The sequence below is a fragment of the Clavelina lepadiformis genome, chromosome 5 (assembly GCF_947623445.1).
Source record: "Clavelina lepadiformis chromosome 5, kaClaLepa1.1, whole genome shotgun sequence".
In the NCBI taxonomy this organism is placed as follows: Eukaryota; Metazoa; Chordata; class Ascidiacea; order Aplousobranchia; family Clavelinidae; genus Clavelina; species Clavelina lepadiformis.
In genome coordinates, this window is record NC_135244.1 from 5,980,336 (window position 1) to 6,006,388 (window position 26,053).

Genomic DNA, 26,053 nt, shown 5'->3' on the forward strand with positions numbered 1-26,053 from the left:
AGTTCAAATGAGAGGCCTTACCAGCTGGTTATTGAACGTTAAATGGAACTTATCGGCTGTGCCGGAAGGCGAAAGAAAAATCTTGAGATTTTTTTGGGAATTGCGAGTTTTTTTGTGGCTGAATTTTAATTCTTTAACAGGTCGTTTGCAGGCGTAAGCATTGTGTCTACGTTTCTTCGTGTATCAAGGGGATAATATCCCATTGATTTCTGGGAGAAGTTGAGAACATAGATTTTCGAAAGGAAATCCCAGAAAAAAGCAATGGCATCTTCTGACAGTAACCAAAAATTGTGGAAAGTTTTTTGTCGGACTTATTGGCTTGTACAATTAGCCATCTCATTAATATTTCGGCATACAGAGGCGTCCGGCTTGGCTGGATTTGGACCGGCTTTCTATCCCTGTAACTACCAGCCAGATCCGGACATAGTTGAGGAACGTATTTCAATCTCGATCGATGGTGACCCAGACACTTATCAGCCGGAATCCCTTTATCAAGGTAAGAAATAATCGAACTACTGTATAGTGGATAATTAATCGATTGTCACTTGCAGATAATTTTACACGTTTGTCAAGTTACCCCAAGACTTCTATCGTATATTTACTTACGCATGGTTTTTGTTTTTTGCAGTTAACCTCAACAGTGAAAACACGTTCAATTTTCTCATCGTAACAGGGATGATAAACACCCACCCAGGTGAGAAGTTTATTTTATCTCTTGTTTATCCCGCGCGCTTTGAAGACTTAAACTATAAAGATGGAAGATGCTTTGATACTATTTATAACATTCGACTGACCAACAGCAATTGTTGCGTCGATGACTCACTTCAAAACACTTGGCTTTTACCACCAATACGAAAGCGGTGTGATGTTGTTTACGACGCAGCGTATCTGGGCATTTTACCGATCAATTTGATCTTTAGGTAATGGGGGACCCCAGTGTTTTCCGATCCACACCCACATGACCCCTAACTTAGTGGAAGAGCTTGCTTTCTACTGGTTTGCTCCTCCTGCTGGAAGTGGATGCGTATCAATGATGTAAGGAGTTCGGGAAAGATTTTTGGCATTAATTTATCAGATAATTGCCTAATGATTTTGTTACCGTTGTAAGATGAGTAGTTTGCCCTTAAGAACATAAATCTTTGATTTTTGTGCAAGGATGAACTTATGAATATGTTTGTAGCGTACGCGCTTCCTCCAACCGGCATCTTGTATTTGATGACGTAGTAGGTATGAGAATTTGCGAGGAAGGAAATGAAAGAGAAATTGGACGTGAGTTAGTCCTCTGTTTTGCACTCCAATTCAGTAATTAATTTTTTTCATTAAATCCACTTTAAATTTCAGCTGATGTTCATTTGAGCGGGATCATATTTCGTGATGATTTCGATTCTGGTGATCTCAGTGATAGATGGTTAGATGTTTTGCTCAACTGATATGATTTTAGACTTAAAATACCTAAACTCGTAAAACGAGTTCGTATTTATAATTTGTCATGCTGATATCATAATTTACTTTCGTTGACTCGTTAATGTTGTACTTGCAGGGATAACGAATGGGTGGGAGTTGAACATGATGACGTATGTCAAGTCATGCATGGCAACGCGGCGGCCTTCTGCGACAACACGTCATCACACCGATTTCTTACAACAAAGACGCTTGACTTGAGAAACTCTTCATCCTTGCAATTCGCTTTAGGTAAATAGTTGCAATAATAGTTTCAGATTAAAGTGTACATTTATGATGTCTATGTGCAGGTTCAGGGGAGTGTGAGTCAAACAATAACAGGATCCATGTATCGTATCAAGTTCCTTCGGAATCTTACTCATGGACAGTGCTGAAATCCGTAAAGTAAGGATGCCATTGTTCTTCTTCCTATGTTGATATAAGGCTACTATTTTCCCTCTTTAACGAGTATAATTATAGCTGATTGTAACAGTAATTACGACTGACTGTAAAAGATTCAAGATTACCAGTCCCGAAAACAATTCTCTTCGTTTTTGGCAGGGTTCAAGCCGGAGAGCAAAGCGAAAAGAGCAGAATCCACGTCGTTAGCATCCCGAAAAGTGCCAAGAGGGTTCAGGTAAAAGTAAAGTTTTCGGAGGAGCTTCCCAACTCGGGATCTTTTTCCGGATGCTGGGCGATTGATAATGTCCTCATCACGAGCGAGCTTAACAGGCCGAATCACATTGAAGAGCATTTGGATCCGGTTGAAACCAGCAATTGGCTCTTCACTCCGGGAGCAACAGTGGATGTGAGTTGATTCTATTAATATACGAATACTGTTACAATTTCAACAAGTGTGAGCATGTTGCCATGTTGTCCTAGTTTATTTTACATCTTATTTTTTCCGTCTAATGTTTTTTCCGTTGGTTTATGATAATGTTAGCGTTATTTCTTCTTTCGTTTTTAGTCCGAATGTTCTTCGAGCGGAAATGCTTTCATTCTAAGCAATGAAGTGGAACCGACATATGTCACAACACGTGATATCGATTTATCTGCCGGCTATCCAGGCGGGTCCTCCGTGGGAACCTTCATTCAAGAGTAAATAGTTGTTACACTATTGCGTGCTAACAATTCATAACTTATTTGATGGCCTAGGTTCTAAAGAAAAATTGATAAGGCCCGAGCACACGAGCAAAGGGTGCTGTACAACTTACAATGAACTTATGACCCAGCATTATCGCTTTCAGGGGAGGGAGGATGGAAGCAGGAGCGTGTGGACACCAAATTGATCAACAAACCCTCATCTTTGACGGACAGGGTCTTCGGTTGTTCTGCACTTCGGATGAAGTGGACCTGTCTAACATTGTGGCGGCCAGCTTTGTTCTAAGCATAGGCAAGAACAGTTTTCGAAGTTTGAATTTTTGGGGCTGGTGCATTTCGTACGTTCGAGCTTTCTTTTCTTGACAGACGCCACTTGACTATCGCTTCTTGACCATTTTACTGATTGCCAAGAGCTTTTAGGCAAACAACTGATTACAAAAAGTTTTGTTACATAAGTTTTTTTGATTGATAACTGATAATAAAGTGATGAAAGAGACGGACATGACGTTTTTCGTCTAGGTGTGAAGTATTTCGTAGTAATCGAATTAAACCATTAGTAAACTGTTTATTTAGTTTCATTATTTCGTTCTGACATTGTAACATTGATAAAAATTTTTAGATAATCTTCTGATTCAGATAACCAAATACCTCAGCAGTACAAAAATGTTCGGACCCTGGTTGTGTATAGGATTTGAATGTGACTTGGTTTCTTCTATAATGTTTTATCTTATGATACATTTTCCATGTGATTTTTTGCTACGACTTTTACTTGTAGTTGTTTGATTATCCATTTGCAATATGCATTTAAAAACGGTCCTGTGCGCCAGTTATTAAGTGCGTAGCATATTGCACTTTCATAAATTTGATAAATGTTCTTCTAATTCTTGCGAAGGTGCTGGACGTTGTCGACGCGGTAAGTCACACAGCGGCGACATTCAGTTCTACTACGACGTCAACGGCGTTCAAAACGTTGCCAAGATTTTTCACTACGACGATTACGGAGTACGCGTGAAGCGATGTTACGTCATTATCAAATCACTGTGACGCATTCTACTGATTTGTTTTAATTCCAACAGAACCCAAAACTCGTCATAGTTCCAATTCCGATGGACGCGCAGACTAGCGACGCGGTTATATGCCTACGTCAGAAGAGTCAGACAGGTACGCCCCATGTTTGGGCCATTGACTCATTCCAACTTGTCGAGAACGTACCAGAGATGCACTATTTTGCACAGTTCACTATAAATCTGGGCTGTGGACAGGAAGCCTCAAATACAAGGTATTGCTTTTAAACGACTGATTATGGCAGTTTACGTCCAAGACATTAAAAACCTTATTGAATGTGATTGCGTTTAGAACTGACAACTTTTGCGATTGAAATTTACTTTCAAAAACCAGCGAAGCATTGTTTTTGTTCTTTTTTCAATTTCCCCAATTGTGACGAGTAATTCTCTTTTAGTAAAGGTTACTTCATTGACTCTCAGTTTATTGACCTTATTACAGCTATAATGATTAACAACGGAAAACCTAAAATTAAACTTGCTTATTACAGAATAAAGGTTCAATATTCCACCGACCTGGGTCGAAGCTGGAATCTTCTGCAAAGCGAGTGCTTGCCGGAAACTTGCAGAGGAAAACATTGGTCCCAAAATTCAGTGTACGAATACACCGAAACCGGAAAGGGGTAAATATGGGCTGTTGGCCTATTTTATCCATTACTTTTGATGATCTGTTGTGTTAAAGTTCAAGTTTTCTTTGAAAATTTTTTTGTCTTTTATCAGGTGGCATAGAGAGACGCTTGCTTTACCTGTAGCAGCTTTGACCAGAAAAACTCGCTTTCGTTGGTTACAGAAACGTTCGGAAATGACGTCAAAATGGGCGTTGGATGACGTATACATTGGTTCGGATGCGTCATGCCCAAATATGTGCAGCGGAAGGGGACACTGTTCATTCGGAGGCTGCAGGTAAAAAAGTTTACCGATGTCTGAACAAGTCTGCTAAATGTTGTTTTATTTTATAATTTCAGGAGAAAGTTAGTTAATTATAGTTTTGACTGTTTTGTGTTGCTGCCGTATACTGTATAACCAGAGGTGGACAGTCGGTACTTTGAAAGTATCGTCAGTAACGGTACCGGTATTTAGCAAAAAATGTACCGACGGTTCCATTATTTGGTATTATTTTAAAAAAGTAGTTCGTTACTTTGTCTGTACTCGGTACCGGTATTTTTTGTATAAAAATGCTGCTGCAAATGCAATGTTCGCCGCTATTATGCCCCCGGTAAAGGTTACTTCAGGTGAAAACATATGTGACGTTAATCGCTTGCAGTTTTACTTGGCATTTCTAGATTAAAAAAGATCAACAGATGCTAAAATTAGTACTAAGTATTACTTAACATGTATTTTTGAAAACATACTTTTTAAAATTTTGAAATAATCACGTGAAAGTACCAAGTACCGGGACCGACTGAAATTTCTTGAAAAAAGTAATCGGTACTTTTTTTCAAAAGTATATCGATACCAATATCGGTAGTAAAGGAGTACCGCGGTACAGTAATTCGGTAGGCTACTATAGTACCACGATATACTGCCCACTTATGTGTATAACTATAAGTTCTATGTTCATTTCGCCAACTTATCCTTGCGCTGTATAAGATGCGACGCCGGATACTCCGGAACAGCTTGTGACATCATTTCCGATTCGCTTCCGGATTTTCTGTCGGAAAATTTCAATCGGTGGGAAATAGATAGCAGAATATTTGAGAAGGTGAGATTGTAATTTTTAATTCATCCGTTTGAGCTCGCTTTATTGCAGCAGACGTAGACAATTTTAAATTTATCTAAAAAATTCTTTAGGTCTTTACTAATATATTTACAGCTGTTTCAATGTCTCCTATATAATTATATACCAAGTTTATAGCCTACTCGTACAAGTGAAATTTAATGTTGACTGCCGTTGTTATAGTCTTCTGGTTCTAACATCGGTTTTGCGTGTGGAATAGTCAGCTCTGGTAAATCGTTGGTTTTCAACGGGCCAGATAAACGCATGCTGGTCACACAGCCGCTAAATGCCACCAACCTAAGGTGAATTTTAAATTTACGAATTTATGTGTAAGATAAAATAACGTATTTTTTATTTAAGTTTATCTTTGCGTACGGCGACTATATTCAGTACCGTGCCATAGCTATGAGCAGCAGGTTACCAAGCAAACACATTTTATTCATTTCGGTCCACTGTTTGCATGCAAAAGGTTTCTTCAATTCACCGCATTGATTGGGCGTAATTCTCACATGGGTTCATGCAAACCTGCCACAGCACCGGGCGAGGGCGTCCTGGTTCAATACTCAGTCGACATGGGAATGATGTGGAAACTGCTCGAACATATTCCATTCCATACAGTGCACGAACCAAGGTACTGTCTTTGTTGTCTATATCGTCCATTGTGGGTGCATTTTTTTTAAATGATCAGACTCTCTTTGGAATCTTGCTCATTTAAAATTTCCAATCTCAATATTTCTAAGTGTGTACGATAAGGTGACTTCAATAACTGCAGTAATAACGTTTAGCTTCTATGGCGCTGGCCTGCAGCTTTCGGTTATTCAGAAAGATCTTTCGCGATTATTTGCACGTTTAACGGATCTAACATGTTTTTATTTTAGGATCATATCTTTGCATCTTCCGTCTGAGGCCAAGGTACCCGGTCTTCAGATCAGGTGGTATCAACCGACCAATCACGGAGCGAATACCGGTGTCTGGGCGCTTGATGACGTGCTTGTAACGTCAGAACTTTTCAAAACGGCGTACAGTCCTTCTGTCAACTTTCACTTGGGAGCAATTCAACCATATTGCAACCGAGCTTTAGTATTAGCGTAAGTAATAGCGTAAACAAGTAACATACATTGCGTCACCAGCCTCCATGATTGAATTTTCCTCATTCATCTGTGTACGTAATTGTGCTGCTTAAATTCTTTTATCTTTTGTTTAATTCTTGGAGTTTCTAGTAGATTTGCTTGCAGTATGTTTTTATTTCTAGCTTCACAACACACGGTCCACGCCACGATAATCAGGTGCGTTACGCCGAGACTCAGTCGTTCCAAATCACGCAAGGATACGTTCTTCAGGCCGAGATTGTGATCGGCTGTGAAGATCCCGGTGACAGCGAGGACCCAAACGCACTTGCTAATGTCAGGAACTCGGCACTGAACACGACACTTGAACTCCAGTACTCTATCAACCATGGCAGAACCTGGCAACTTGTTTCAGAAGTTAGTCCACAGAAACTGTTAGTTTGTGGTTTACATTTAGACTTTTCTAGTTGTACTTCACGTATTTTTAATTTGAAATGGAAATAAAATTTTCGTCGTCAGTCGTGTTGCTCACTGTAACTGTACAACTTGCCATAAAAATTTTAAAAACATCGTTTAGCTCAGTATTCCTGGCTCTACTTCAGAGGAGCCGTTTTATCACGCCGCTACAAAGTTCCATGCGAGTGAGTTTCATAATTGGATCCGTGTTACCTTGCCCTTACCCGAAGGTACATGGTAAGTTCGCATCTTCCGGTAAAACCAACGTTGGTTATCACAGATTTCACTTTAGTTTGACCATAATTTCCATTAACTTATTACGAAATTTTCTTTGCAGGTCTGATGCCACAAGGTTTCGCATTGCTCAGTTTTCTTTTGACGACAGAATAGATAGTTGGGCGGTTGATAACGTTTATATGGGTCCTGCTTGCCCCATGCATTGCAGGGGTCATGGTACCTGCCGTAATGGCATTTGCATGTGAGTTGTAAAATTGTGATGAAACACTTTTGTTGACAAAGTTACATTAAAAAGTACTTGCTAAGGCTCAAGAAAAAGCAATACAAAGTTTGTAGCGTATCTCAAAAACAGTAAAACCTCAATCTGTGATCGTTCCAAAAATTCCCAAGCCTATATTGCATAAGCCTGTTTACGATACAGTATATCGTACTTACTACAACAAACGTTAGAACAAAGTCTTGCCTAAATAACGGTTACTTTCCATTCGTCAGGTGTGAACCGGGACACTACGGCGAAACCTGCATGCCTGAAAACAATCTTCCGGTTGGTGTTGACGACACGCTGGATTCCGCCGAGACACTATGGGAGTCCGGCTGGCGCGTTATTGGCGGTCACGTGGTTGGGCCGTCCGAAGAGGCAACGGGAACCGGATGTGGTCCTATGACATCATCAAACTACTTGCATTTTGATAAGGTGACCAGCAGGGAATCGCCGAAGAAATGATATGTTTAACTTCTAGAAATCCTTAATGTTCTAAATAAAAATCACTTTCATGCTTCCCATGCAGTCAGGAGTACGTAAGCTGGAATCGCCCAACCTTGACCTGACTGAAGGAGGTCAAATTCAGTTTTACATCCAAATAGGAGGAGGAGCTTGCAAAGCATCTCATACGAGAGGAAACGGCAAGTTCTTTGTACTTTACAGTATTTTGTATGAAAAATCATTAGTCCCGTCCAACCAAACGTCTTACAGTAGGTCATAGCCTACGCACAGCACATTCTTGTATAAATGAAAGCGTTTTATGGTCCCAGGTGTTTTACTGCAGTACGCATTAGACGGGGGCACGGTCTGGATTTTGCTACAAGAATTTTATTACAGTGATTATCCAAATCCGACCTATATACACTTGGGTATACCAAATGAGGCTCGCTCAAGCCACACCAAGCTTCGCTGGTGGCAACCGGAAAACGAAGTAAAAAACGATTCATGATCTTTCATCCAAGTTGTTTAAATTTTGTAAAGAAAATGAACACTTGGGCATAACTTGTAGACGTTGCTTGCATGTATACATTTTTAACTGTTGAAATATCTGCAAACAGTTGATTACGTTGTCCCATTTTAGGGTCGAAATGAAGATCGGTGGTCTATTGATGACGTCATCATTGGACAACCAATCTTGAATGACCAACCAGATGTCGAGGCGGTGGCTCTACCACGCTCTGTGGGTCTGGTGATAAGGGAGCAGCAGAGTCAAGTTGGCAAGGTAAAAGTAATTTGGGCTTTTGTCATCCACGTATATAGCATTATATCTATACATTCGATCTCAAGATTATAATTGCAGCTGCCTATATACTGCTCTGAGGCTGGTGAAAGCTTCGTGTATAGGCAGTATCAGTAACTTTTTCAAATAATTTTTGTTAATACTAGTCTACTTTAAACTACCATGAGTTTGTTTTGAATAGTTTAAAAGTAGACTGCTTCTTATTCGATGTAATATTTGCGCTATAACGCGGTATTATCGTTGCAGGATTTTGCTTTTATTACGTTTTCGAACCGCGGGGAGGTTCAAGAGTTTTGTTCGCCATTGTTGGGATCTTACGTTTTTAACAAATTGAACGGGGACAGATTCGTCATCACCGATGATATGATTTTGGATGATGGAGACACCATACAGTTCCAGGTACTGTTTAGCTGATAGTTCGAGCTACTTTTAGCATTTTAATAGGTTTATTTTTAAAACTGGTCAAATAAACATTTGTAGGAAATAATCCTACTGTTTTTGGTAAGATAAACAATTAAAGTTTAAAGTAAATGGTTCCTGTTTACTGTATTTATGTCTGTGTTGCTTGTGCAATACTTAAACGGAAATTAGGGAATCTAATTCCCTGTCGAGCTTCGTTAACCCTATCTACACTAGGTGTGGCTTCTCCTGCACACAGTCACAGCAAAACGTGGCGTACAGTTGCATTGTTTGCTGTAGAAACTTGAAATTTGGTGACTTTTCCTAAAAAATGTTCAGCTATCTGTCCATGTTTGTTTTATAAAGTTGGATTTTGTAATTTTTGAGATATTGTCATAGTTTCATGATTTTGCTCTCTCTCCGCATTGAAGCGTATCGTTTTCGTTTACTCATTTACGCACCACTAACTCGACTAACTATTCTCTTGTGTTCTCCCGGTCAGCTGGTTTTCTGCACAGTGCGGCGTAACAAGAAAAACTTCTAGAAATGTATTACTTGTAGAAATACTTAATTTATACTTAATTTACACTAAATACACTTTCTTTAATTTTACAATTATGATGTTTACAGGAAGCCAGATGTTTTTGCTACTAACCTGTAAAAATCCAATCAGTTTACGACGTAAAATTTTCGAGTAATTAACGATTGAAAATTTGTGTGCAGTGTCGGCCGCACCTAGTTAAAAAAGTAATGTCGCGAGCCCGGTTTGTTGATCAGCAGGATTATATTAACAACTTAACTATAAATCAAGAGGTCTAAAAACTCAGACTAGATGTTCAAACAGAATAACAAACAAAATAGTTTGTAAAGTGTCGTCACATTTATTACACATGCTATATTGTTTATGGTACGGAGTGTTAAGCATCACGTATCACGGATTATATCGTATTTTCGACCACATTATTTGGCTGAATTCGAATGATATTTTCTGTGAAAAGTCATAAAAACACGTCAACATTCCGCAAATATCTTCAGATCAACATTGGCTGCTCTCAGTCTTTCTCCTACAAGTCACCGGTGACGTTGCAGTACAGCCACGACGGCGGCTACTCATGGGACTATGTACGACACGCTTGCTATCCGCGTGGTCGGGCGTTGACCCGTGACGTCACGATACATACATCACAGGACGTGAGGTCACATAAGTGTACCGGTACGGGAAGGGAACTTCACGAAGCGAGTCGATATCACAAAGGAGATTATGACGTGTGGAGGACTGTGATAATTCCTGTCCCAGCCCATGTTGCCTCAGAGTGAGACGCGATTTACATTTTTGATGATATGTCGACTAAAAACGTCTTTAATATCTACTGTATTGTCGTAAAATCTCGCTTATTTTTTGAATTGGTATTTTTACCTGAGGTTAAGCGCAATGCGTTAAGGATTAAATCTTTGTAGTTTTACTTTGAAATTTTTAACATTGTTGTTTCCGCCCTTCATGGATTTTATTTCTCAGTCCTGTACGCTTTCGATGGTTTCAACACGTCCCGAAAGGTGACAACGAAGATGCACCGGCAGAATGGGCGATCGCCAACCTTTATATTGGCCCCAGTTGCCCAGATTTTTGTTCTGGTCACGGCATATGCAAATTTTCATCTTTATCATACGAGCTTCAACGATGCATCTGCGACGACGGATACTACGGTTAGTTTCCAGAAAATACATAAAACGTCGTCTTTACAGGCAATACAGTAATAGCGTTTTCTTTTTTTGTTCTTACTGTATTGTGTTTCCTCAACTACTTGTGTTTGTGAGTATCTCCTTGTCTTCGCAGAAAATGACGTTGGATCTTGTTCACCAATTAAGCCAAATCCTCCAGGATTCTGGGATCGATTTGATGAGCTAGAATCTTGGTGGAAGAGGCCTCTTGGTGGCGGAATAGGGACAGGATGTGGCTCGCTGGGTGAAGGGGATTCCCTGTACTTTGGCAACATCGGGACAAGAAGAACTCAAACCGTTGGCCTAGATACCTCAAATGTGAGGTAAAAGAAGTTTTCATTAGGTTTAATCAAGTTTACATCTTGAAGGCTGCTGTTTGAGTCGAGTGCTGAACGTGAAAATGTTTATTGCCAACAAACTCAGGCCAGATTAAAGTATTAATGGGTTTCAGCGCAAAAGCTCTGAGATAAAGTTAACCGAGTACAAAAGACTTAAAGAAATTATCCTTCAAGTCGTTTTTACAAAATTCCACATCTTTCATCAGAATGATCCAGTTTTACTTGAGAATCGGAAGTTCTACAAATGATTCCGAAAGTTGTTCAACAGCTAGGGGCAGAGATGAGAACGTTATTTTCCAGTATTCCCGTAATAATGGAGTAACCTGGGTTTTAATAAAGGTATGAGCCTCATTTCCAAGGTGGACACGATGGGTATTAGACCAAGTGAGCAGTAGTCAATCTGTTATTAGCAACAGCTGGATCAGTAATTTGGTTTTCAGCCATAGTTAGCTATAGTCGTGATTGCAGGTTTATAGGTAATGTTGCGTCACCTGTTGGTAATTTATTTTGCAGGAATTTAACTTTGAAACCTTTCAAGATCAGCCCTTTCCCCTGGTCACACTCAATATGCCATATCGTGCGAAAACTTCTTCGACCACGTTCAGATGGTGGCAGCCACTGCAGAAAAAAAGTGGGTATAGAGCTGATTTCTGGTACCGGGAGCAATACACACTCGCAAACTTATGTTTCAAAAAAGCATTTCGAACTTCTTTAGCTATGTAAATTATTTGAAACATGGCTTTGTAGCTGAAAACCAGGGGAACACTAAGCTTTAGCTCAATTAGCTGAATATATTCTATGTAACTATACAGTAAATCAGCCCGATTTACACACTCTCGGTCTGTGGGACTGAAGTGAAGTAACTTAGTAACTGTAAAGCAGCAATATTTTTTGAATTTCTTATTTTTGATTTAGACCAAATCAGAGCTCAGTGGGCTATTGATGACGTCATGATCGGACGAACGGATTTATTGGGCAATGGATTTTATGACGATTTTGAATCGTCCAGTCGAAGGAGGAGAAGGACCGGACTGGATAGGAGTCAATTATTGTCAGATCATCATTGGTTCATGGCCAAAGGTGGTCATGTGGAAGAGTACGAACAATGTCCGGGCGTTATTTCCTCACAATCACGTGGTTACTCTTTAGTTTTCAATGGCGAAGGTATAAACGTTTCACAATTTTTTCTTTGTAACATTGAAAACGTTTTTACCTTTCTAGGTACAATTTTTGCAGAAGTCGTTGTTTTATTTTTTTAATTTTCTAAATTCATTTTGAACTTTGAAGGTGGTCAGTTAGTTGTCTGACACAATGCTCTTAGCTTGGACTAAAAACGAAACAAAAACTTGCTTTAGTTGCTTGGACTACAATCAAATTTTTATAAAAACGTTGGCATCTTATGTTCTCAATGTTGGTTGGTTGGATAAAAAGAGGTTCGTGCGATTGAGCAGTCACACCGAGTAATCAATTTTTCTCCATATATAGGTCAAGAGCGTTACACTGAAACCTGGGACTTTTTTCTCCTTTCTGGATCATTCCTGCAGTTTGATCTGGTCATGGGATGCCAGGGAGATGAAACTGAAAGTGGTGTCATCTTGCTTGAGTACTCCAGCGATTTGGGTCGAAACTGGCTTCCAGTTACCTCGCAATGCTTTCCGAGTAATTCTTTTAAAAAGAACACGACTTTAGAAAATGATTATGCCAAATTTACCTAAATGTTTGCGCCGTTTACGTTTGCCACGTTTGTTACATTTATGTTTACGTTTGCCACGTTTGATTTGGATAATTTGATAAATCATTTGTTTAATTCAGTTGCAGGTATGGACATCGGTTGTACCCATACTTTGGGAACGTTTTACTACCGAGACCTAAACCTTGGTTGGACTAGACACACCGTCAAGCTATCAGAGGCGATCAGGTATGCTGGAATGATATGATTTTAACTATTTATTTTAACATGGAATCAATAAGTGTTTTCCCTAGCAGTATGAGACGGGGTTATAAATTTTGAGCCACGGTTATGGCGCATCTGAGACACACGTTTGGCGCATCTGAAATGTGTATGTTACGCATCTTGCTCACCGCCAAAATCTGAGATAATTATTTCTCAACTTATGGCTGATAGTGATCAATGGACCTCGTCTTTTACGCAAGCGATTTAATGATCAATTGTGTTTAGTGGACTTCAGTATTTTCCTTTATAAAGTAGCCTGAACTCCATTGTTCAGTGCAATTATGTTTCAATGTGTCCCAGTTTTGTTGTCAATGTTCATTGTATTCCTTTTAATTATCTTGTGTCAACCTCTCGGGAGCAGTGCTGCTTTGTTCGAGTATCATTTTTGTGGTAGTCGAAAGTTCACGCGGACTAATATTTGTCAACTATACTACTTTAAACCATTTCGTGAATGACAATCTGATCTTGCGATCTTTGCTCTGTATGTAGCCGATACAGTTCCATATTTGAACTGCTTATTCTCACATAAATACAATTTTGTGTTCTAGATAAAAGTGTGCAAAATTGATTGCCTTGGTAAAAAGTTAATAACAAATGCGAACCATTAACGTGACGCATTTGATCCACGTGTTTGGCTGAAATTTTTTTGCGCCACGATACACAAGTGACACATTTGAGCTACCAGCGTGGCTTAATTTTTTTTTGCACCATTGGCCCAAATTCGTGGCCCATAAACTAAAACCGCTGTTGAGCAGTTTTGATCTCGAAACAGGAAGCCACGCGTAAGATTTCGATGGATCCAGCATTATCACTCCGGTTCACGTTGGGCTATAGACAACATATACATAGGAAACGAATGCGAGTGGATGTGTGGTGGGTTTGGATATTGTGCCCCTTCTAGCTACGAAGATAATTTCTCTTGTTTGTAAGTAACGATCACGAGTATACCATCATAAAGCTATTATTGCAAAAAAGTGAACTGTATAAAAGTTGTTTGATTTCAAAATTCAAGGTGCGACCAGGGTTTTAACGCTTCCCGTCACTGCCAGCCGAGTGTAAGTCTTCCGTCGTCACTAAAAGATGACTTCAACGATCCGTGGTTTCCGCAAGGTATTTTTAATTCATTTCAAACCGATATCCCAAAGTAGCTGCATTATTTTACAAAATAAGCCATCAATATATCAAATACATTTAACTAGGAATTAAAGTAATCTTACTTAACAAGCCTTTAAATGAAGCTTTTAATAAATAAAACTCGTACCATTTATAGTTAACATTTCAGACAAGTACAGCCTTGTTATCGGTGGGAGAGTTATATCTTCCGAAGAACTGACGTCGGTTGGTGTGGTCGTTGATCATTATAACTTACAGTTCTTCCGAAATGGTGTGAGGATGTTGCAGACACGTCCCTTAAACACAACAGACGTTAGATACTTGCAGTTTTATGTGAAATATTCCGGCGAAGGTGATTTGGAAATTTTCTCTTAATATGATCTAACCAACAACCGTAAAGAAACCTGTGGTTGATGCGTTAGAAAATGGTTTGATAACAAAGAGTTTGAATTTTACCGCCTTAGTTAGTTTAACTTTTTTAACTGTATACTACTTATCTTTCGCCCTCTTCCTCTTTCTTTCTTTTGTTTTTTTTTCTATCGCGATTGCATCAAATAAAACTTTTCCCGTTTTCTCAGAGTTAGGATTTGAGGATCCGAGTAGTATAGTTATCCAAGCAAGCCCCAACAACGGTATAGCTTGGCAAACCCTGAACTTGGTCAGGGCAAGTTTTAACGAAGACTCACAGCTGATCAACGTTAAATTGCCCAGGAATCTGAGATACGATGCTGTTATTTTCCGCTGGTGGATGGCGGATTTGAATTCAGGTATGAACGAGGAAGTTGTTCAAGTACAGTACTTACAAAATACAAACAAATAAGTGGAATTGAAAGTACAAAGTGCTCTTTTTCTTAAAATCCAAACCAAACTTGTTATAGCTCTTCTATTTTAAGACGTTTTGTTGCACTGTGACGTGTTTGGCTTTCATAAAAATACTTTGCATATATTTTATAGTTTTTATTAAGTTTTTCACCTTGTTTGTATGCAGTTGAAAACGAGGCTGTCTGGGCACTGGATAATTTGCTCATAGGAGGACACGTCTCCCAATGCGAGCCTCATGTCCTTGTGGAAGATTTCTCAGACATAAATCCGTACAACTGGTTCTTTTATCCAGGAGGAACTGTTGGAAAGTACTGCCAGGAAGAAGCTCCAGAAGAAGTCCTTGCAAGGTATGCTGCTAATCGTATCTCAACCGTCGGTACAGCAACCGCTTGATAATATGAAATGGGGTTAGAAAACGAGCTTTGATCAAATATTAGTTGGTTATAGCGGTTGGTAATGAAGGTTGGTATAATAACAACAATGATAGTTTGTAGATTGAAAAATTAGGATAAACAAATAGTACCAAACTTAATAAAACTTCATGCAATAAAACAGGTTAAACTACAGTATAGCCCTATGTATGGTTCATTAAAATCATATAACTTAAGTATTAATTATGATTATTCAAAGATATGTAAATATTCGTAAGCATTTTGTACAGGGCGGCTGAACCAATTCCACCCGACGTGGCTCGACTACGACAAAATTTCGTTCTTTCTTTCAACGATCAAGTTGGTCAGCATGCGGTTATGACACGTGATTTGTGCGTCACTAACGTGAACTACGTCATCCAATTTCAGGTTAAGTATATTAGAGATTTACGTGAAAACGCTTACGTCTTATTTTCAGTAAACAAGTAAACAATAAGTCCAACAACAACAACGTTTCATTCATGGCTAATATACTGAGCTTTATCAATATTTAGAGAACTTAGGGATCGTTACTTAAGGTAAAACGTATAAAGTATATGGCCTATGATACAGTAAAATATTTTTTGTTATAAAAATGTTTTGAAACTTAGATATCCATTGGTTGCGAAGGCGCAGAAGCGTCCGCTGAGAACGCTGTCAAATTTCAATATTCCGTCGACGATGGGGTAACTTGGGATTTAGTTGTGCCCCATTGTCATGGTGGGTCAATTGCTGGGGCCGGGTGTAGCGACGAACTGCACCCCCCTTCCATTTACTATCCAGGGTCGTTTGAAGGATGGAAAAGGGTTGTGATTCCTCTTAGGGGGAAGGATCATATCTGTGCCTCGAATTCGGTACGGTTCCGCTGGTACCAAGGGCACTATACAGCCCCCCTCCGAGATGCGATTCCCTGGGCAATCGATGACGTCTACATCGGTCCACAATGTGACCAAATGTGTAATGGGCACGGTGTTTGTGATGACGACGGTGTTACATGTATTTGTGACCAAGGCTATGCAGGAGATACCTGCTGTGACGTCATCGATGGAACCAATCCAATGTTTTTCAAAGAAACATTTGAAGATGGTAATTGTTTTGCAAAAAGTTACAAAATTTAAAAACCTTTTCATTTTGAGTTATTTCTGGTTCAGTTGCTGTCGTTGTAAGTATACCTCCATATATTTTCAGACTTTCAACACTTTTTTCCTTATTGTCAATTTTTATAGAATCCTCAATTCACCCATCAGTAGAGGGAAAATGGAGTCACGCATCAGGGGGTAGCATTACCCCGTCAAAATGTGACGATAAGCGGGTTTTTTCACGTCAAAGTTACACAGTCACCAAACCAGGGCTTCAAATGCTCGCAACAAGGGATTTGGACACGAGAGAAACCCGGTAAGCGTTTCTATAAGTCTCTGAAAAATACTTACATCTATTGCATGAAGTTATAGTTTTAGTTCTATATAATGCTGATGTTAAAGGCAGCCATTCAATAACGGGAAATTGGGAATTTGCTTTTGTGGCATACAGTATATCGATTTTTTCCAGATTTATTCAGTTTTATTTTAATAAAGGAAGCAAATGGGACAACGAGGCTGGTAAGTTACCTCAGCGTGCGACCTATTCATTGCTAAAATAGCGCTTGTCAGTTTAACTATAGTTACCGAGCTTTTGTTATCGATTGAATTACTCGTAATTACACCAATCCTAGTTTTCGGTGGCCACAAACCCATCTACCTACAATATACAACCGACGGAGGCCTCTTCTGGTCATTGTTGGAAACAATGACGTCATCACACATGGGAGAGGTGCTTTGAGATTGGATTAGTCTCTGATTGATAACAGAATTAGACTAAAAATTGTACAAAATATCTGACCGCATTTAGACACTGTATGTCGCACTTCCAATACCGGAAGGAGCTCGAAGTAATGCGACCAGATTTCGGTGGTGGGAACCATCTGAAACTGGAACCTTCACGCATCAGTGGGCATTGGATCACGTGATTATAGGACCTGACTTAGATGGTGTTGAAGATAACTTTAGTAGGTAAGGGAAAACTCCTTCTCATTTCTGTTTTCCATTTTCACTATTTAGTTGGCCATTTATCTACAATAGTACGAAAATTCATGGCCTTTGCTGATGATATCTTTGTCATCATATTCAAAGAGCGTTTGTGTCTTTTGCAGTTTTCAGAAAGAAACCTGGCTCGAGCTCTCTTCATCCGAGATCACAACGCGGTCCGAGTTCGGATGTTGCGCTCCTGACACACAAGGGTGTCATTTTCTTCACATCGGAGGCGAGGCTTTGAGTTTGCGAGATTGTGGACGCCGATGGGCGGCGACATCTGGTGTCCGTGTTCCTCCCGGCTCTTATGTTCAATTCAACTTGGTAGCGGACTGTGAGCGCACTACGAGTGAATGTCATCGTACGTAGTAAACTTTATTTTGAACGAATGCGATGCTAAGGTGTTTTTTGGCATATACTTATATAGTACTACACCAGCAAGCAAGGAAATGACTTAGGTTATTATCCTGTACTTCTCGCCACAAATCCTGATAGGTTGTATTAGTTTGTTGATATCTTTATTCCCGTCTAAACTGCTAACAGAAATACTTCTGGAGTTTTCTACTGATCTCGGTCACACTTGGTCCCTAGTAGAACCACCGTGCTACCCCAGCAACCCTCAATGTACCAAGACTCAAGCTGGTTCTGCGTTCGCATCGGATCAATTCCGTACAGGAAAAAGAGTAATTATACCGTTACCAGGTAATGTGACAATGAGAGCTATCAGTATCAGTCATCTACTCATATATGAGTAAAAGTTTGATTTTTTTTGTACAAGTTGTGTGAATTTTCAGTTATTAAATCCAGGATGATAAATCTGTGGTTTGAGTTTGCATGGAATATGAGTTTGGCCACAGTTTGATCTGACCCAAAAATATCCAGAAAAAGCAACAATAGAACCTTTCAGTTTTGCTTCCGCAAAGATTCTATACTTGATTGTATCCTATCGCAGAGCGTACTTGGTCTCCGTCGACGCGATTCCGGTGGTATGTTTCAGAGGGAATTAACCCAATGACGTGGTCGATCGATGACGTTTATATCGGAAGCTCGTGCCCGGCAGCATGTAATGGGAGGGGAAGATGTCGAAGGGGAGTCTGCGAGTAAGTCAGTTGTCAATAAATCGCTAAAGATACCGGTGGTCTTAAGATTTTGCAATAATACTTCTCGATATTTTTGCGCTGGAGAAATTTTGTGAAATGCGGCCAGTCGATTTCACGTTTTTTTTTGCTGTCCAGTTTAAGTTGATGATAGTTAATTCCTTTGTTTAACTAACTTGCTTTTTAACCTTATGACGCAGTTGTGACGAGGGTTGGACAGACTCTTGGTGCCAGGTGCCAACTTACCAACTTGCCACTGAAATCAGAGACGTGTTTGAAAACGACAGAATCGAGTTCTACGAAGCGGTAGTTGGAGCAGTCAGGGACGGCGAATGTGGGGATATGGGCTACGGAAACGCTCTTCGCTTCAACCAAGTATAAGGATTGAATATTGAAAAATATTAAGTATTAAAATTATGTAAAAATGCTAAACGATTTTAAATTTCTTTCACTAAAAATTCTTGTACTGCTTATATGTATACTGTATATTGTCTGTGATACGCTTTAAGTGTAGTTAAAACGAGTTCTTATATTTCGCTTGTCTATTTTTTATTTTCAGGATTGTTCCCGCATATTAATTACAAAACCAATGAACACTGAAAAGACCGACTTCGTTCAGTTTATGTTCCGCTTCGGTTGCGGTGGCTCAAGACCGACCAATCGTGATCAAGGTGTCATGCTTGATTACTCTTTCAACGGTGGCATCTCTTGGATTAATTTAATGGAATTATATTACAAAGACTACGACGACGCAAGGTTAAACAATTTCGCTGTGTTACAATATTCGATGCAATCAATATAATGCTACTCAATAATAACTTGATTGACCTTATTTTAGAGTTAAATAAAGTAAATATACGTGTGCTCTTATAAAAATGCAAAATAGCATCTAAAAAATACGTTTTGAAAACAGTAACTTTCATACTGATGCTTAGGTTTGTGAACGTGCTTTTGCCAGATCTGGCTAGATCTACCGGAATTCAGTTCCGCTGGTGGCAACCTGCTCATAACGGAAAAGGTCAAAATGACTGGGCGATTGATAACCTTGCTATTGGGGGAAAACAAAACAAGTATGTTCATTGTTTAAAGTAAAATACAAAACTATTGAATCTCAGCAGTGCGTTTGTTTTTTGATTTTGCAAGCAGCCACTATTTTTATCTTACAGTATAGTTAACTTTTAACTTTTGACTGAAAAACTTATTTTAAACCCAACTTTTTAATTTATTTTACATTTCAGTAAGCTTTTGAGCGACTCTTTTCTTTTGTCCACTAATGAGATACCACCGGATGGATTTTACTGTAAGCATATGACTTTAATTGTTCCATTGCCTCATCGGGTCCCTATACTATATCAAATCAAATTTTTACGAAATATTTTAAATTTATCGACAATTGTAACTTCAACCTTTTGTACGATGAGATTATTCCGGTGCAGGTATGTATATATATAACCTATATTTATGTGTTTCCAACTTACCCTGCCCTTGATATACTTAACTTTACCCAGTGACTCAGAATAAGCCTCCTCTATTGCAGTGGACAGAGAAAGCGTGGGCATGTGGCAGTTCTACGACAACACCGCACCTGGCCGTTTTTGCGGACGTGACAATTTGATAGTGGCAGACGAGCAATCTGGTCTGGAAGTGTCAATACGAACAAAAGATTTTGTACCGAAAAGCGGATACATTTTGCAGTATACAGTAAACGCAATCATAGACTTTTGCATTTTCTTTGTTTCCTATATCATAAGTCATGCATCTTAAGTTGATTTTTACGTTTGTCATAGTTTGGTAATAGGTGCTGGGTACTTGAAGACTTTTTTGCATTTTTTCTATAAAAATCTTTGCTGAGCGTCAATGTAGTCTGCTCAACCTGCTTCTCATTTATCAGATCGTTGTTCTTTGCCAAGACGTGCAAAAATCTCACCAGCCTGTCCATGTTCAGTATTCCACTGATTTTGGTGATAGTTGGAGCTACGTTACGCCGCAGTGCGGTATTTCTGATCGCGATTGTTTTGGTCACGAGATGACGCAACCAAGCGTTCATTTCATCAGTCGATATTGGAGAAGAAAAACAATTTGGCTGTCCGATGAGCTAGTGGGAAGGTATGATTAGGCTACCATTTTTTTAATCGTGCCTGTGAGCTGTGGTAAATTATCTTAAATCATTACCTCTATAAGAAAACATGTTGAAGCACCAAGTTCCATATTCTGTAGTAATATGGAATCGCTTACTCCGGTTCTATTGTATAACCAATATTTCTGTTTCTGCCAATATCCCAGTGAAAAATCTTACAACTTTTTTAATGATTTTGGCACAAGAGCACTTATACTAGACATAAAAATCAAACAGAACAGAACATTAAACGTTGTGTCCGCAGACCTGTCAGATTCCGACTTCACCAATTCGAATCCGACGTGGTTTGGGCGCTGGACCATATTTACATTGGCCCGGCTTGCCCTGGCGCTTGTTCCGGGCACGGAGATTGTGTAGCTGGAGCCACTGAAAACCATTGCATGTGTGACGATGGTTATGCAGGACCTAACTGTTATGTCAATTTCCGTCAACGGGTAAGTAGAAAAAGACTTTCTAGTCAAACTGTGGTTTGTGCATGAGTGTTTTCAGACTTGTGTAGGCCGGTTCTGATGCGTACCACCTGAAAGGAAGTTAGCAACGGATTATGTAGCACCTCTTTTGGTAATTTAATTTGTCAATCGCCGACTTGCAGCAATGAAAGAGTTCAATTATCACTTCACGCTTGCTTGCATACGCTGCCATTTACTAAAAAAACATGCTCTTTGAAAGATGATCCGTCTGATACATTCTTTTTGTTAATCTTAGACTTACGTCAAAGATACCTTTAACGGTGGTCCCGTGAACTCACAGTGGAATCTTCTAGAAGCCGAAAAAAACAACAACAGCTGTGGACAGCTTATCGACGGCCTTTCTTTGAAATTTGATGGCGTTGGACCAAGACAGGCTGAAACCGTAGATTTGGATCTAGAAGACGCTAGGTCAGTCGATTGAAGTTTTTAGCTAAAACAGATTTTTGAATCTTTGAATCTTTTTTGTTTTGACAAACTATGATACACGAGCACCAACAAATACACGATTTATTCTGCTTTGTAACAAAGGTTTGTCCAATTCCGAGCTGTCATTGGTCACGCATCACTGCCAGACACATGTTTGCCAGCGACCAATAGACTGGAAGGACTTCTTGTGCAATATTCCACAGACGGAGGTTGGTTGAATCAAACTGAAAGCAAACTATGTAAAACTATCCGGGCTACGTCTTTTATACTGAAAAATATTGAGAAATTTCGAAATGACACGTTGTTATAGCTACTTGTAATTTTTATGTTAGGCATTACCTGGCATATGCTTCACGACCTTGATTACCAGTCTTATCGCAGCCCGAAGCAAGATTACGTTAATTTACCTTTGCACTCAAGAACCAATTCAACGCGAATAAGATGGTGGCAACCTTTTGTTACTGACCCTGACACAGGTTTGGGAGATTATCTATTATATCATATCTCTCAGGTTCTGGTGAAATTTTCAGAAATTGTGTTTATTTCATCAAACTGTTTGTTTGCACCAGTTATAACTTACCGGAAAATCATGATGATTTTTACGACTTTGTAGCGCTTGTTGTTTATTGTGACATGCATATACTGTAGAAGATGCTTCAAATGAAAACGATCGAGTTGTTTTGATCGCCTCTGGGTTTTCTTGTTACTCTAATACGGCAGGAAACTACCTTGTTATTCCGTTTTACTGACGTTGTTTGTAAAATTTCACGATAACCAAAACCACTTGTATAAGAAGGATTAACATGGAACCAAAGTTGAACCAAATCATATTAATTCCTTCTGACCACGCTGGAGCTCGCCGCCCCGGTCACATATGACGACGTTAGTATTTCTTTCAGGTTTAACTTTGATGGGCGAAAGCAGAGGAGGTTGGGCGATCGATGACGTATACATCGGAGGTCACGAGGTTAACGCTCCTTCCCTTGAGAACGATTTGAAAGAAGAAGATTTACCGGAACAAAATATTGGTGAACTTTCTTATCGTTCGAGTCGGTTTTGTAGATTATATTAACTTATCAGGTAACAAATTAAGATTTGCGTTAAAGTTACATACAAAATACACCATATATTTCAGTGGTTCTCAAACTGTGGTACGCGTACCACTAGTGGTACGCGAGAGCTTTTTAAGTGGTACCGCGTACCGCTGAACATGATTTTCGATGTGCTGTGAGTAATGTGTTGCCCCGGATAGACAAGCTTGTGCAGAAGAAACAGTTGCTTCTATCAAATTAAATTGTGTTTTCTTGCTATTCATTGGTGTTATGGTATAGTAATAACGGTAATAACTAATAAATACCGGTACATTTGAGTAAAATAAGTCATTCAGGAGCCAGGTGGTACGCAGTGTAGCAAAAAAAACGAACGAGTGGTACGCGATCGCAAAAAGTTTGAGAAACACTGATATATTTGAAACACTTTATATGAAAATAGACTGTTTTGTTTAATACCTTCCAGGCGTCCTTCACGACGAGTTATTTGATTTCTATCCAAATGGTCTCGTCGACTTTGGAATGTGTGGGGGTCAAAATGGGTCACGGCAGATCACATGGCCAGATGGTGACCGACACTCGGTGGAACAAAGCCTCACGACCAGGCAGCTGATTGTGTCAAGTGGTTGCATGATACAGTTTAAAGTAGGTGACCCAATTAGCAAAACAACTTGACTTCTGGCTAAGAGTTAAATATTTTCATTGCCTATTTCTTGACGTCTTCCCATGAAATGTCGAGTGGTTTTATACTGGAAACATCAAAGACTTAATTGTCTCTGTTCCGTTTACTGATTATTTGCACGCTTAGTTATTTTTCTCAACTTGAGTGCTTGTTTGGCGCAAAAAGTTCCGGGAAGTGTTGTTTTGGAAAATATTGTTTTTCACCTCATAAATCGCTGTACTTAGATTAAAGTTGGCTGTGCTGACGTTATCAACGAATGTTCTCAAAATTTCAGTGTTCGTTTGGAATATAGAAAAAATCCCTTGTAAGTTTTGAACAAAAAATGTGGAATATTTTTATTTTTATTGAATAGCGTTTTTTCTGTTAGAACACATGCATGTAAATGTCGGTTGATTTAGCAGATTTCTTTTTTTTGTTCAATTTTACATATTATGTTGCCGTTTCAATTAAGTTATTACTTTTGTTTCAATCGAAATGTGACTTCGATACAACAGCGATGCGTGGAGGCTGGTGAGAGATGAATGCTTCCCTGATTCGCCAATTTCTTCTTCGTGCACTCCATTCATGCATCATAAAGCGTCAATTTACACGCCTCAACGAACATGGTCACGTGTCACCATACCCCTAGATAACGTCGAATCCGAGTAAGTCAAATAAAGTTTACTTGCGCGACACCAAAATTTTATGTTATAATTTCTGTAATTCTTTGTTAAATCAGAACCACTCAGCTCCGCTGGTATCAAGAAGGCGGCGCACCAGCTGAATATTCTTGGGCATTGGATGAGATTTACGTCGGCGAAGCTTGTCCTGGTTATTGCAATGGTCATGGGAGATGTGTAACCGGACCTACTTGTATATGTGATCCTGGTTTTAAAGGTACCTTGTGTTTCAAGACCTGTTATGCAGCATTTTAAAGCCTGCACATTTTTTAATTTTGCTATTATACTGTGTAATAAATATCGGTGGATTGACACAAATATTAATTTTCATGCCACGACTGCAAACAATTTTGTAAAGTTTTCGGGTTTGTTTCTAGGTGATAAATTTCATGCATTGCACTTTGCTATGCAGCTGTTCTGTGTGGTGATGCTTGTGTTATGTATCTTGATATCTTAATGCTAACTGACATCTTTTTCCTTAGGTTCATCTTGCTCCCATCCACATCATCCGACCATGATCCGAGACTTCAAGGATCATTTTGAACTTCCTACTCCGATCGAGGTGAGAGCGGCGAGAGCTCTTGGGGCTACTCTGCCCAAGAATTGGGAGCTCATCGAAGGGGGCGAGATGGGTTTTGGTGGGTGCGGTTCCCTTAGACCGTACGGATTCGGGCGCACAGTCTACTTCAGCAGATGTGGAAGTCGACTTCTTCAGACAGTGGAGATGGACATGCACAAAGGGAGGTAAAACTTTTCACAGAAAATTCTCGAAATTTTGTTTAATATTCTGGTTTTATTAAGCATGTGACAGTTTCACTTCCCAATATCAATACAAAGATCAGCAACATAGACAGAAGTAGGTTACAATGTAACCGTTACAGTATTTAATTTCTTTACTTCTCTGTGCTGTGAGCAAGTGTCCTAATAAGGTGAGGGCATTTTTTTAATGAGAGTTTATTTTCCACCGCAGCCACATCCAGTACGTTCTTCAGATCGGGATGTCACCGCCCCGTCTCTCCTGTCACGTGAGCTTTCCATCAAACATGTCACGTGCTGCAAGCGTTCTGCTTGAGTACACAACCAACAATGGCGTGACATGGCACTTGCTTCAAGAACACAGACCCGAACATTTCTCAAAGCCAAAGCGAGTAGCCATCAGCCTTGTCCATGAGGTGACCACATACGAATACATTACGTCGGAAACTTTATTCTAACGCGGGAATAACCCAAACCACACAATTTTGGCGACTTCTTAAATTTTGTTTAATACTACAGTACTTTCAAGATTAACCCAAACCCTAAAATTTATTCCAAACTTTCGAAATTATTGACACATTCTAATTTAAGCGTTGCTAACTTTTGTGATATGGTAGGCCTACGGTTATTCCGGTGTAGTTACGTGTACGAGATCCCGTTACATCTATATTTTCTAGTATTTATATTTCATTTTACTGCTGCAAGTACTAGTTTTTATCATTTCTTAGTTTGTACAACTTTTACTATTAAAGTATTTTCTTTCCTTCACTGGAGAATTTTTAATATTTTTCTTTAACTAACAGATGAAGACAAGCCACACAGTTCTGCGGTGGTGGCAACCCCGTCACAATGGCAACGGTCACGATCAATGGGCTTTGGACAACATAGAGATCATAATGTAAGTAATTAACATACACTTGTGGTGATAACGTTTTTTGTTCTGTACTAAAGCTGGACAATTACAGAGAAACAATCACTGCTCAACAATTACCTTTGTAATTACATTACTGGCCCAACTGGTCACGTCACGTCGTTCCGCTTCGTTACAGCATTTGTTATAGTTTTATCCTAAATACGCGCTTTTCATCATCCAGGTCGCGGGTTGACCGTCACATGCATAATCTTAATGCTCCACCGCCTCTGCTACCCTTTCGGGAACGTATAGAGTTGCCTGGAGCGCCGTTGGATGATTCTCTTCTCCTGGCGCCTTGAGCGCATTTTGTTTTGTTGCATTTTGTTTGTAGAAAATTTGGAAAATGTGGAATTTTTTAAGTCGTTCATATATCTTTGCGTATAGCAATACTTTAATAATAATCAGCGAATGTGTGTGTATATTAAATATGCCGCGGTATTTTGCAGTAGCCTTCAGGCTTTA

At 39.4% G+C, this 26,053-nt stretch overlaps 1 protein-coding gene across 2 annotated transcripts; it reads left to right on the forward strand.

The window, feature by feature from the left end:
* The first annotated feature begins 120 nt into the window (after positions 1–120).
* LOC143461259 (reelin-like) lies at positions 121–26,029 on the forward strand. 2 transcript variants are annotated; one of them, XM_076959108.1, is made up of 67 exons: positions 121–496; positions 629–694; positions 921–1,035; positions 1,181–1,269; positions 1,342–1,408; positions 1,541–1,692; positions 1,752–1,845; positions 2,002–2,248; positions 2,408–2,538; positions 2,688–2,833; positions 3,434–3,543; positions 3,618–3,820; positions 4,094–4,225; positions 4,323–4,505; positions 5,193–5,304; positions 5,503–5,621; positions 5,789–5,950; positions 6,198–6,407; positions 6,572–6,803; positions 6,964–7,079; positions 7,180–7,320; positions 7,572–7,773; positions 7,868–7,982; positions 8,112–8,272; positions 8,423–8,563; positions 8,828–8,980; positions 10,016–10,293; positions 10,497–10,684; positions 10,815–11,022; positions 11,244–11,376; positions 11,551–11,668; positions 11,953–12,201; positions 12,523–12,696; positions 12,850–12,955; positions 13,764–13,916; positions 14,004–14,101; positions 14,262–14,456; positions 14,683–14,871; positions 15,093–15,273; positions 15,588–15,726; positions 15,948–16,422; positions 16,563–16,731; positions 16,885–16,934; positions 17,048–17,145; positions 17,224–17,384; positions 17,525–17,763; positions 17,946–18,104; positions 18,355–18,502; positions 18,700–18,874; positions 19,059–19,255; positions 19,435–19,569; positions 19,738–19,799; positions 20,037–20,200; positions 20,391–20,605; positions 20,881–21,070; positions 21,342–21,514; positions 21,635–21,741; positions 21,865–22,008; positions 22,432–22,560; positions 23,048–23,226; positions 23,488–23,567; positions 23,758–23,907; positions 23,982–24,139; positions 24,405–24,666; positions 24,893–25,094; positions 25,482–25,576; positions 25,773–26,029. In XM_076959108.1, the coding sequence occupies exons 1-67, from the start codon at positions 262–264 to the stop codon at positions 25,888–25,890; spliced, it is 10,677 nt and encodes a 3,558-aa protein (XP_076815223.1). In that variant the 5' UTR covers positions 121–261; the 3' UTR covers positions 25,891–26,029. The 2 variants fall into 2 exon arrangements, with proteins under 2 accessions (XP_076815223.1, XP_076815224.1); XM_076959109.1 differs by having other exon boundaries at positions 14,274–14,456.
* Positions 26,030–26,053: the final 24 nt, after the last annotated feature.

Coding starts and splice junctions, on each gene's coding strand:
- LOC143461259 (XM_076959108.1), top strand. CDS start 262: ATGGCATCTTCTGACAGTAACCAAAAATTGTGGAAAGTTTTTTGTCGG. Junction 7,080..7,179: donor CCCTTACCCGAAGGTACATG/GTAAGTTCGCAT, acceptor TTTTCTTTGCAG/GTCTGATGCCACAAGGTTTC. Junction 7,774..7,867: donor ACTACTTGCATTTTGATAAG/GTGACCAGCAGG, acceptor CTTCCCATGCAG/TCAGGAGTACGTAAGCTGGA.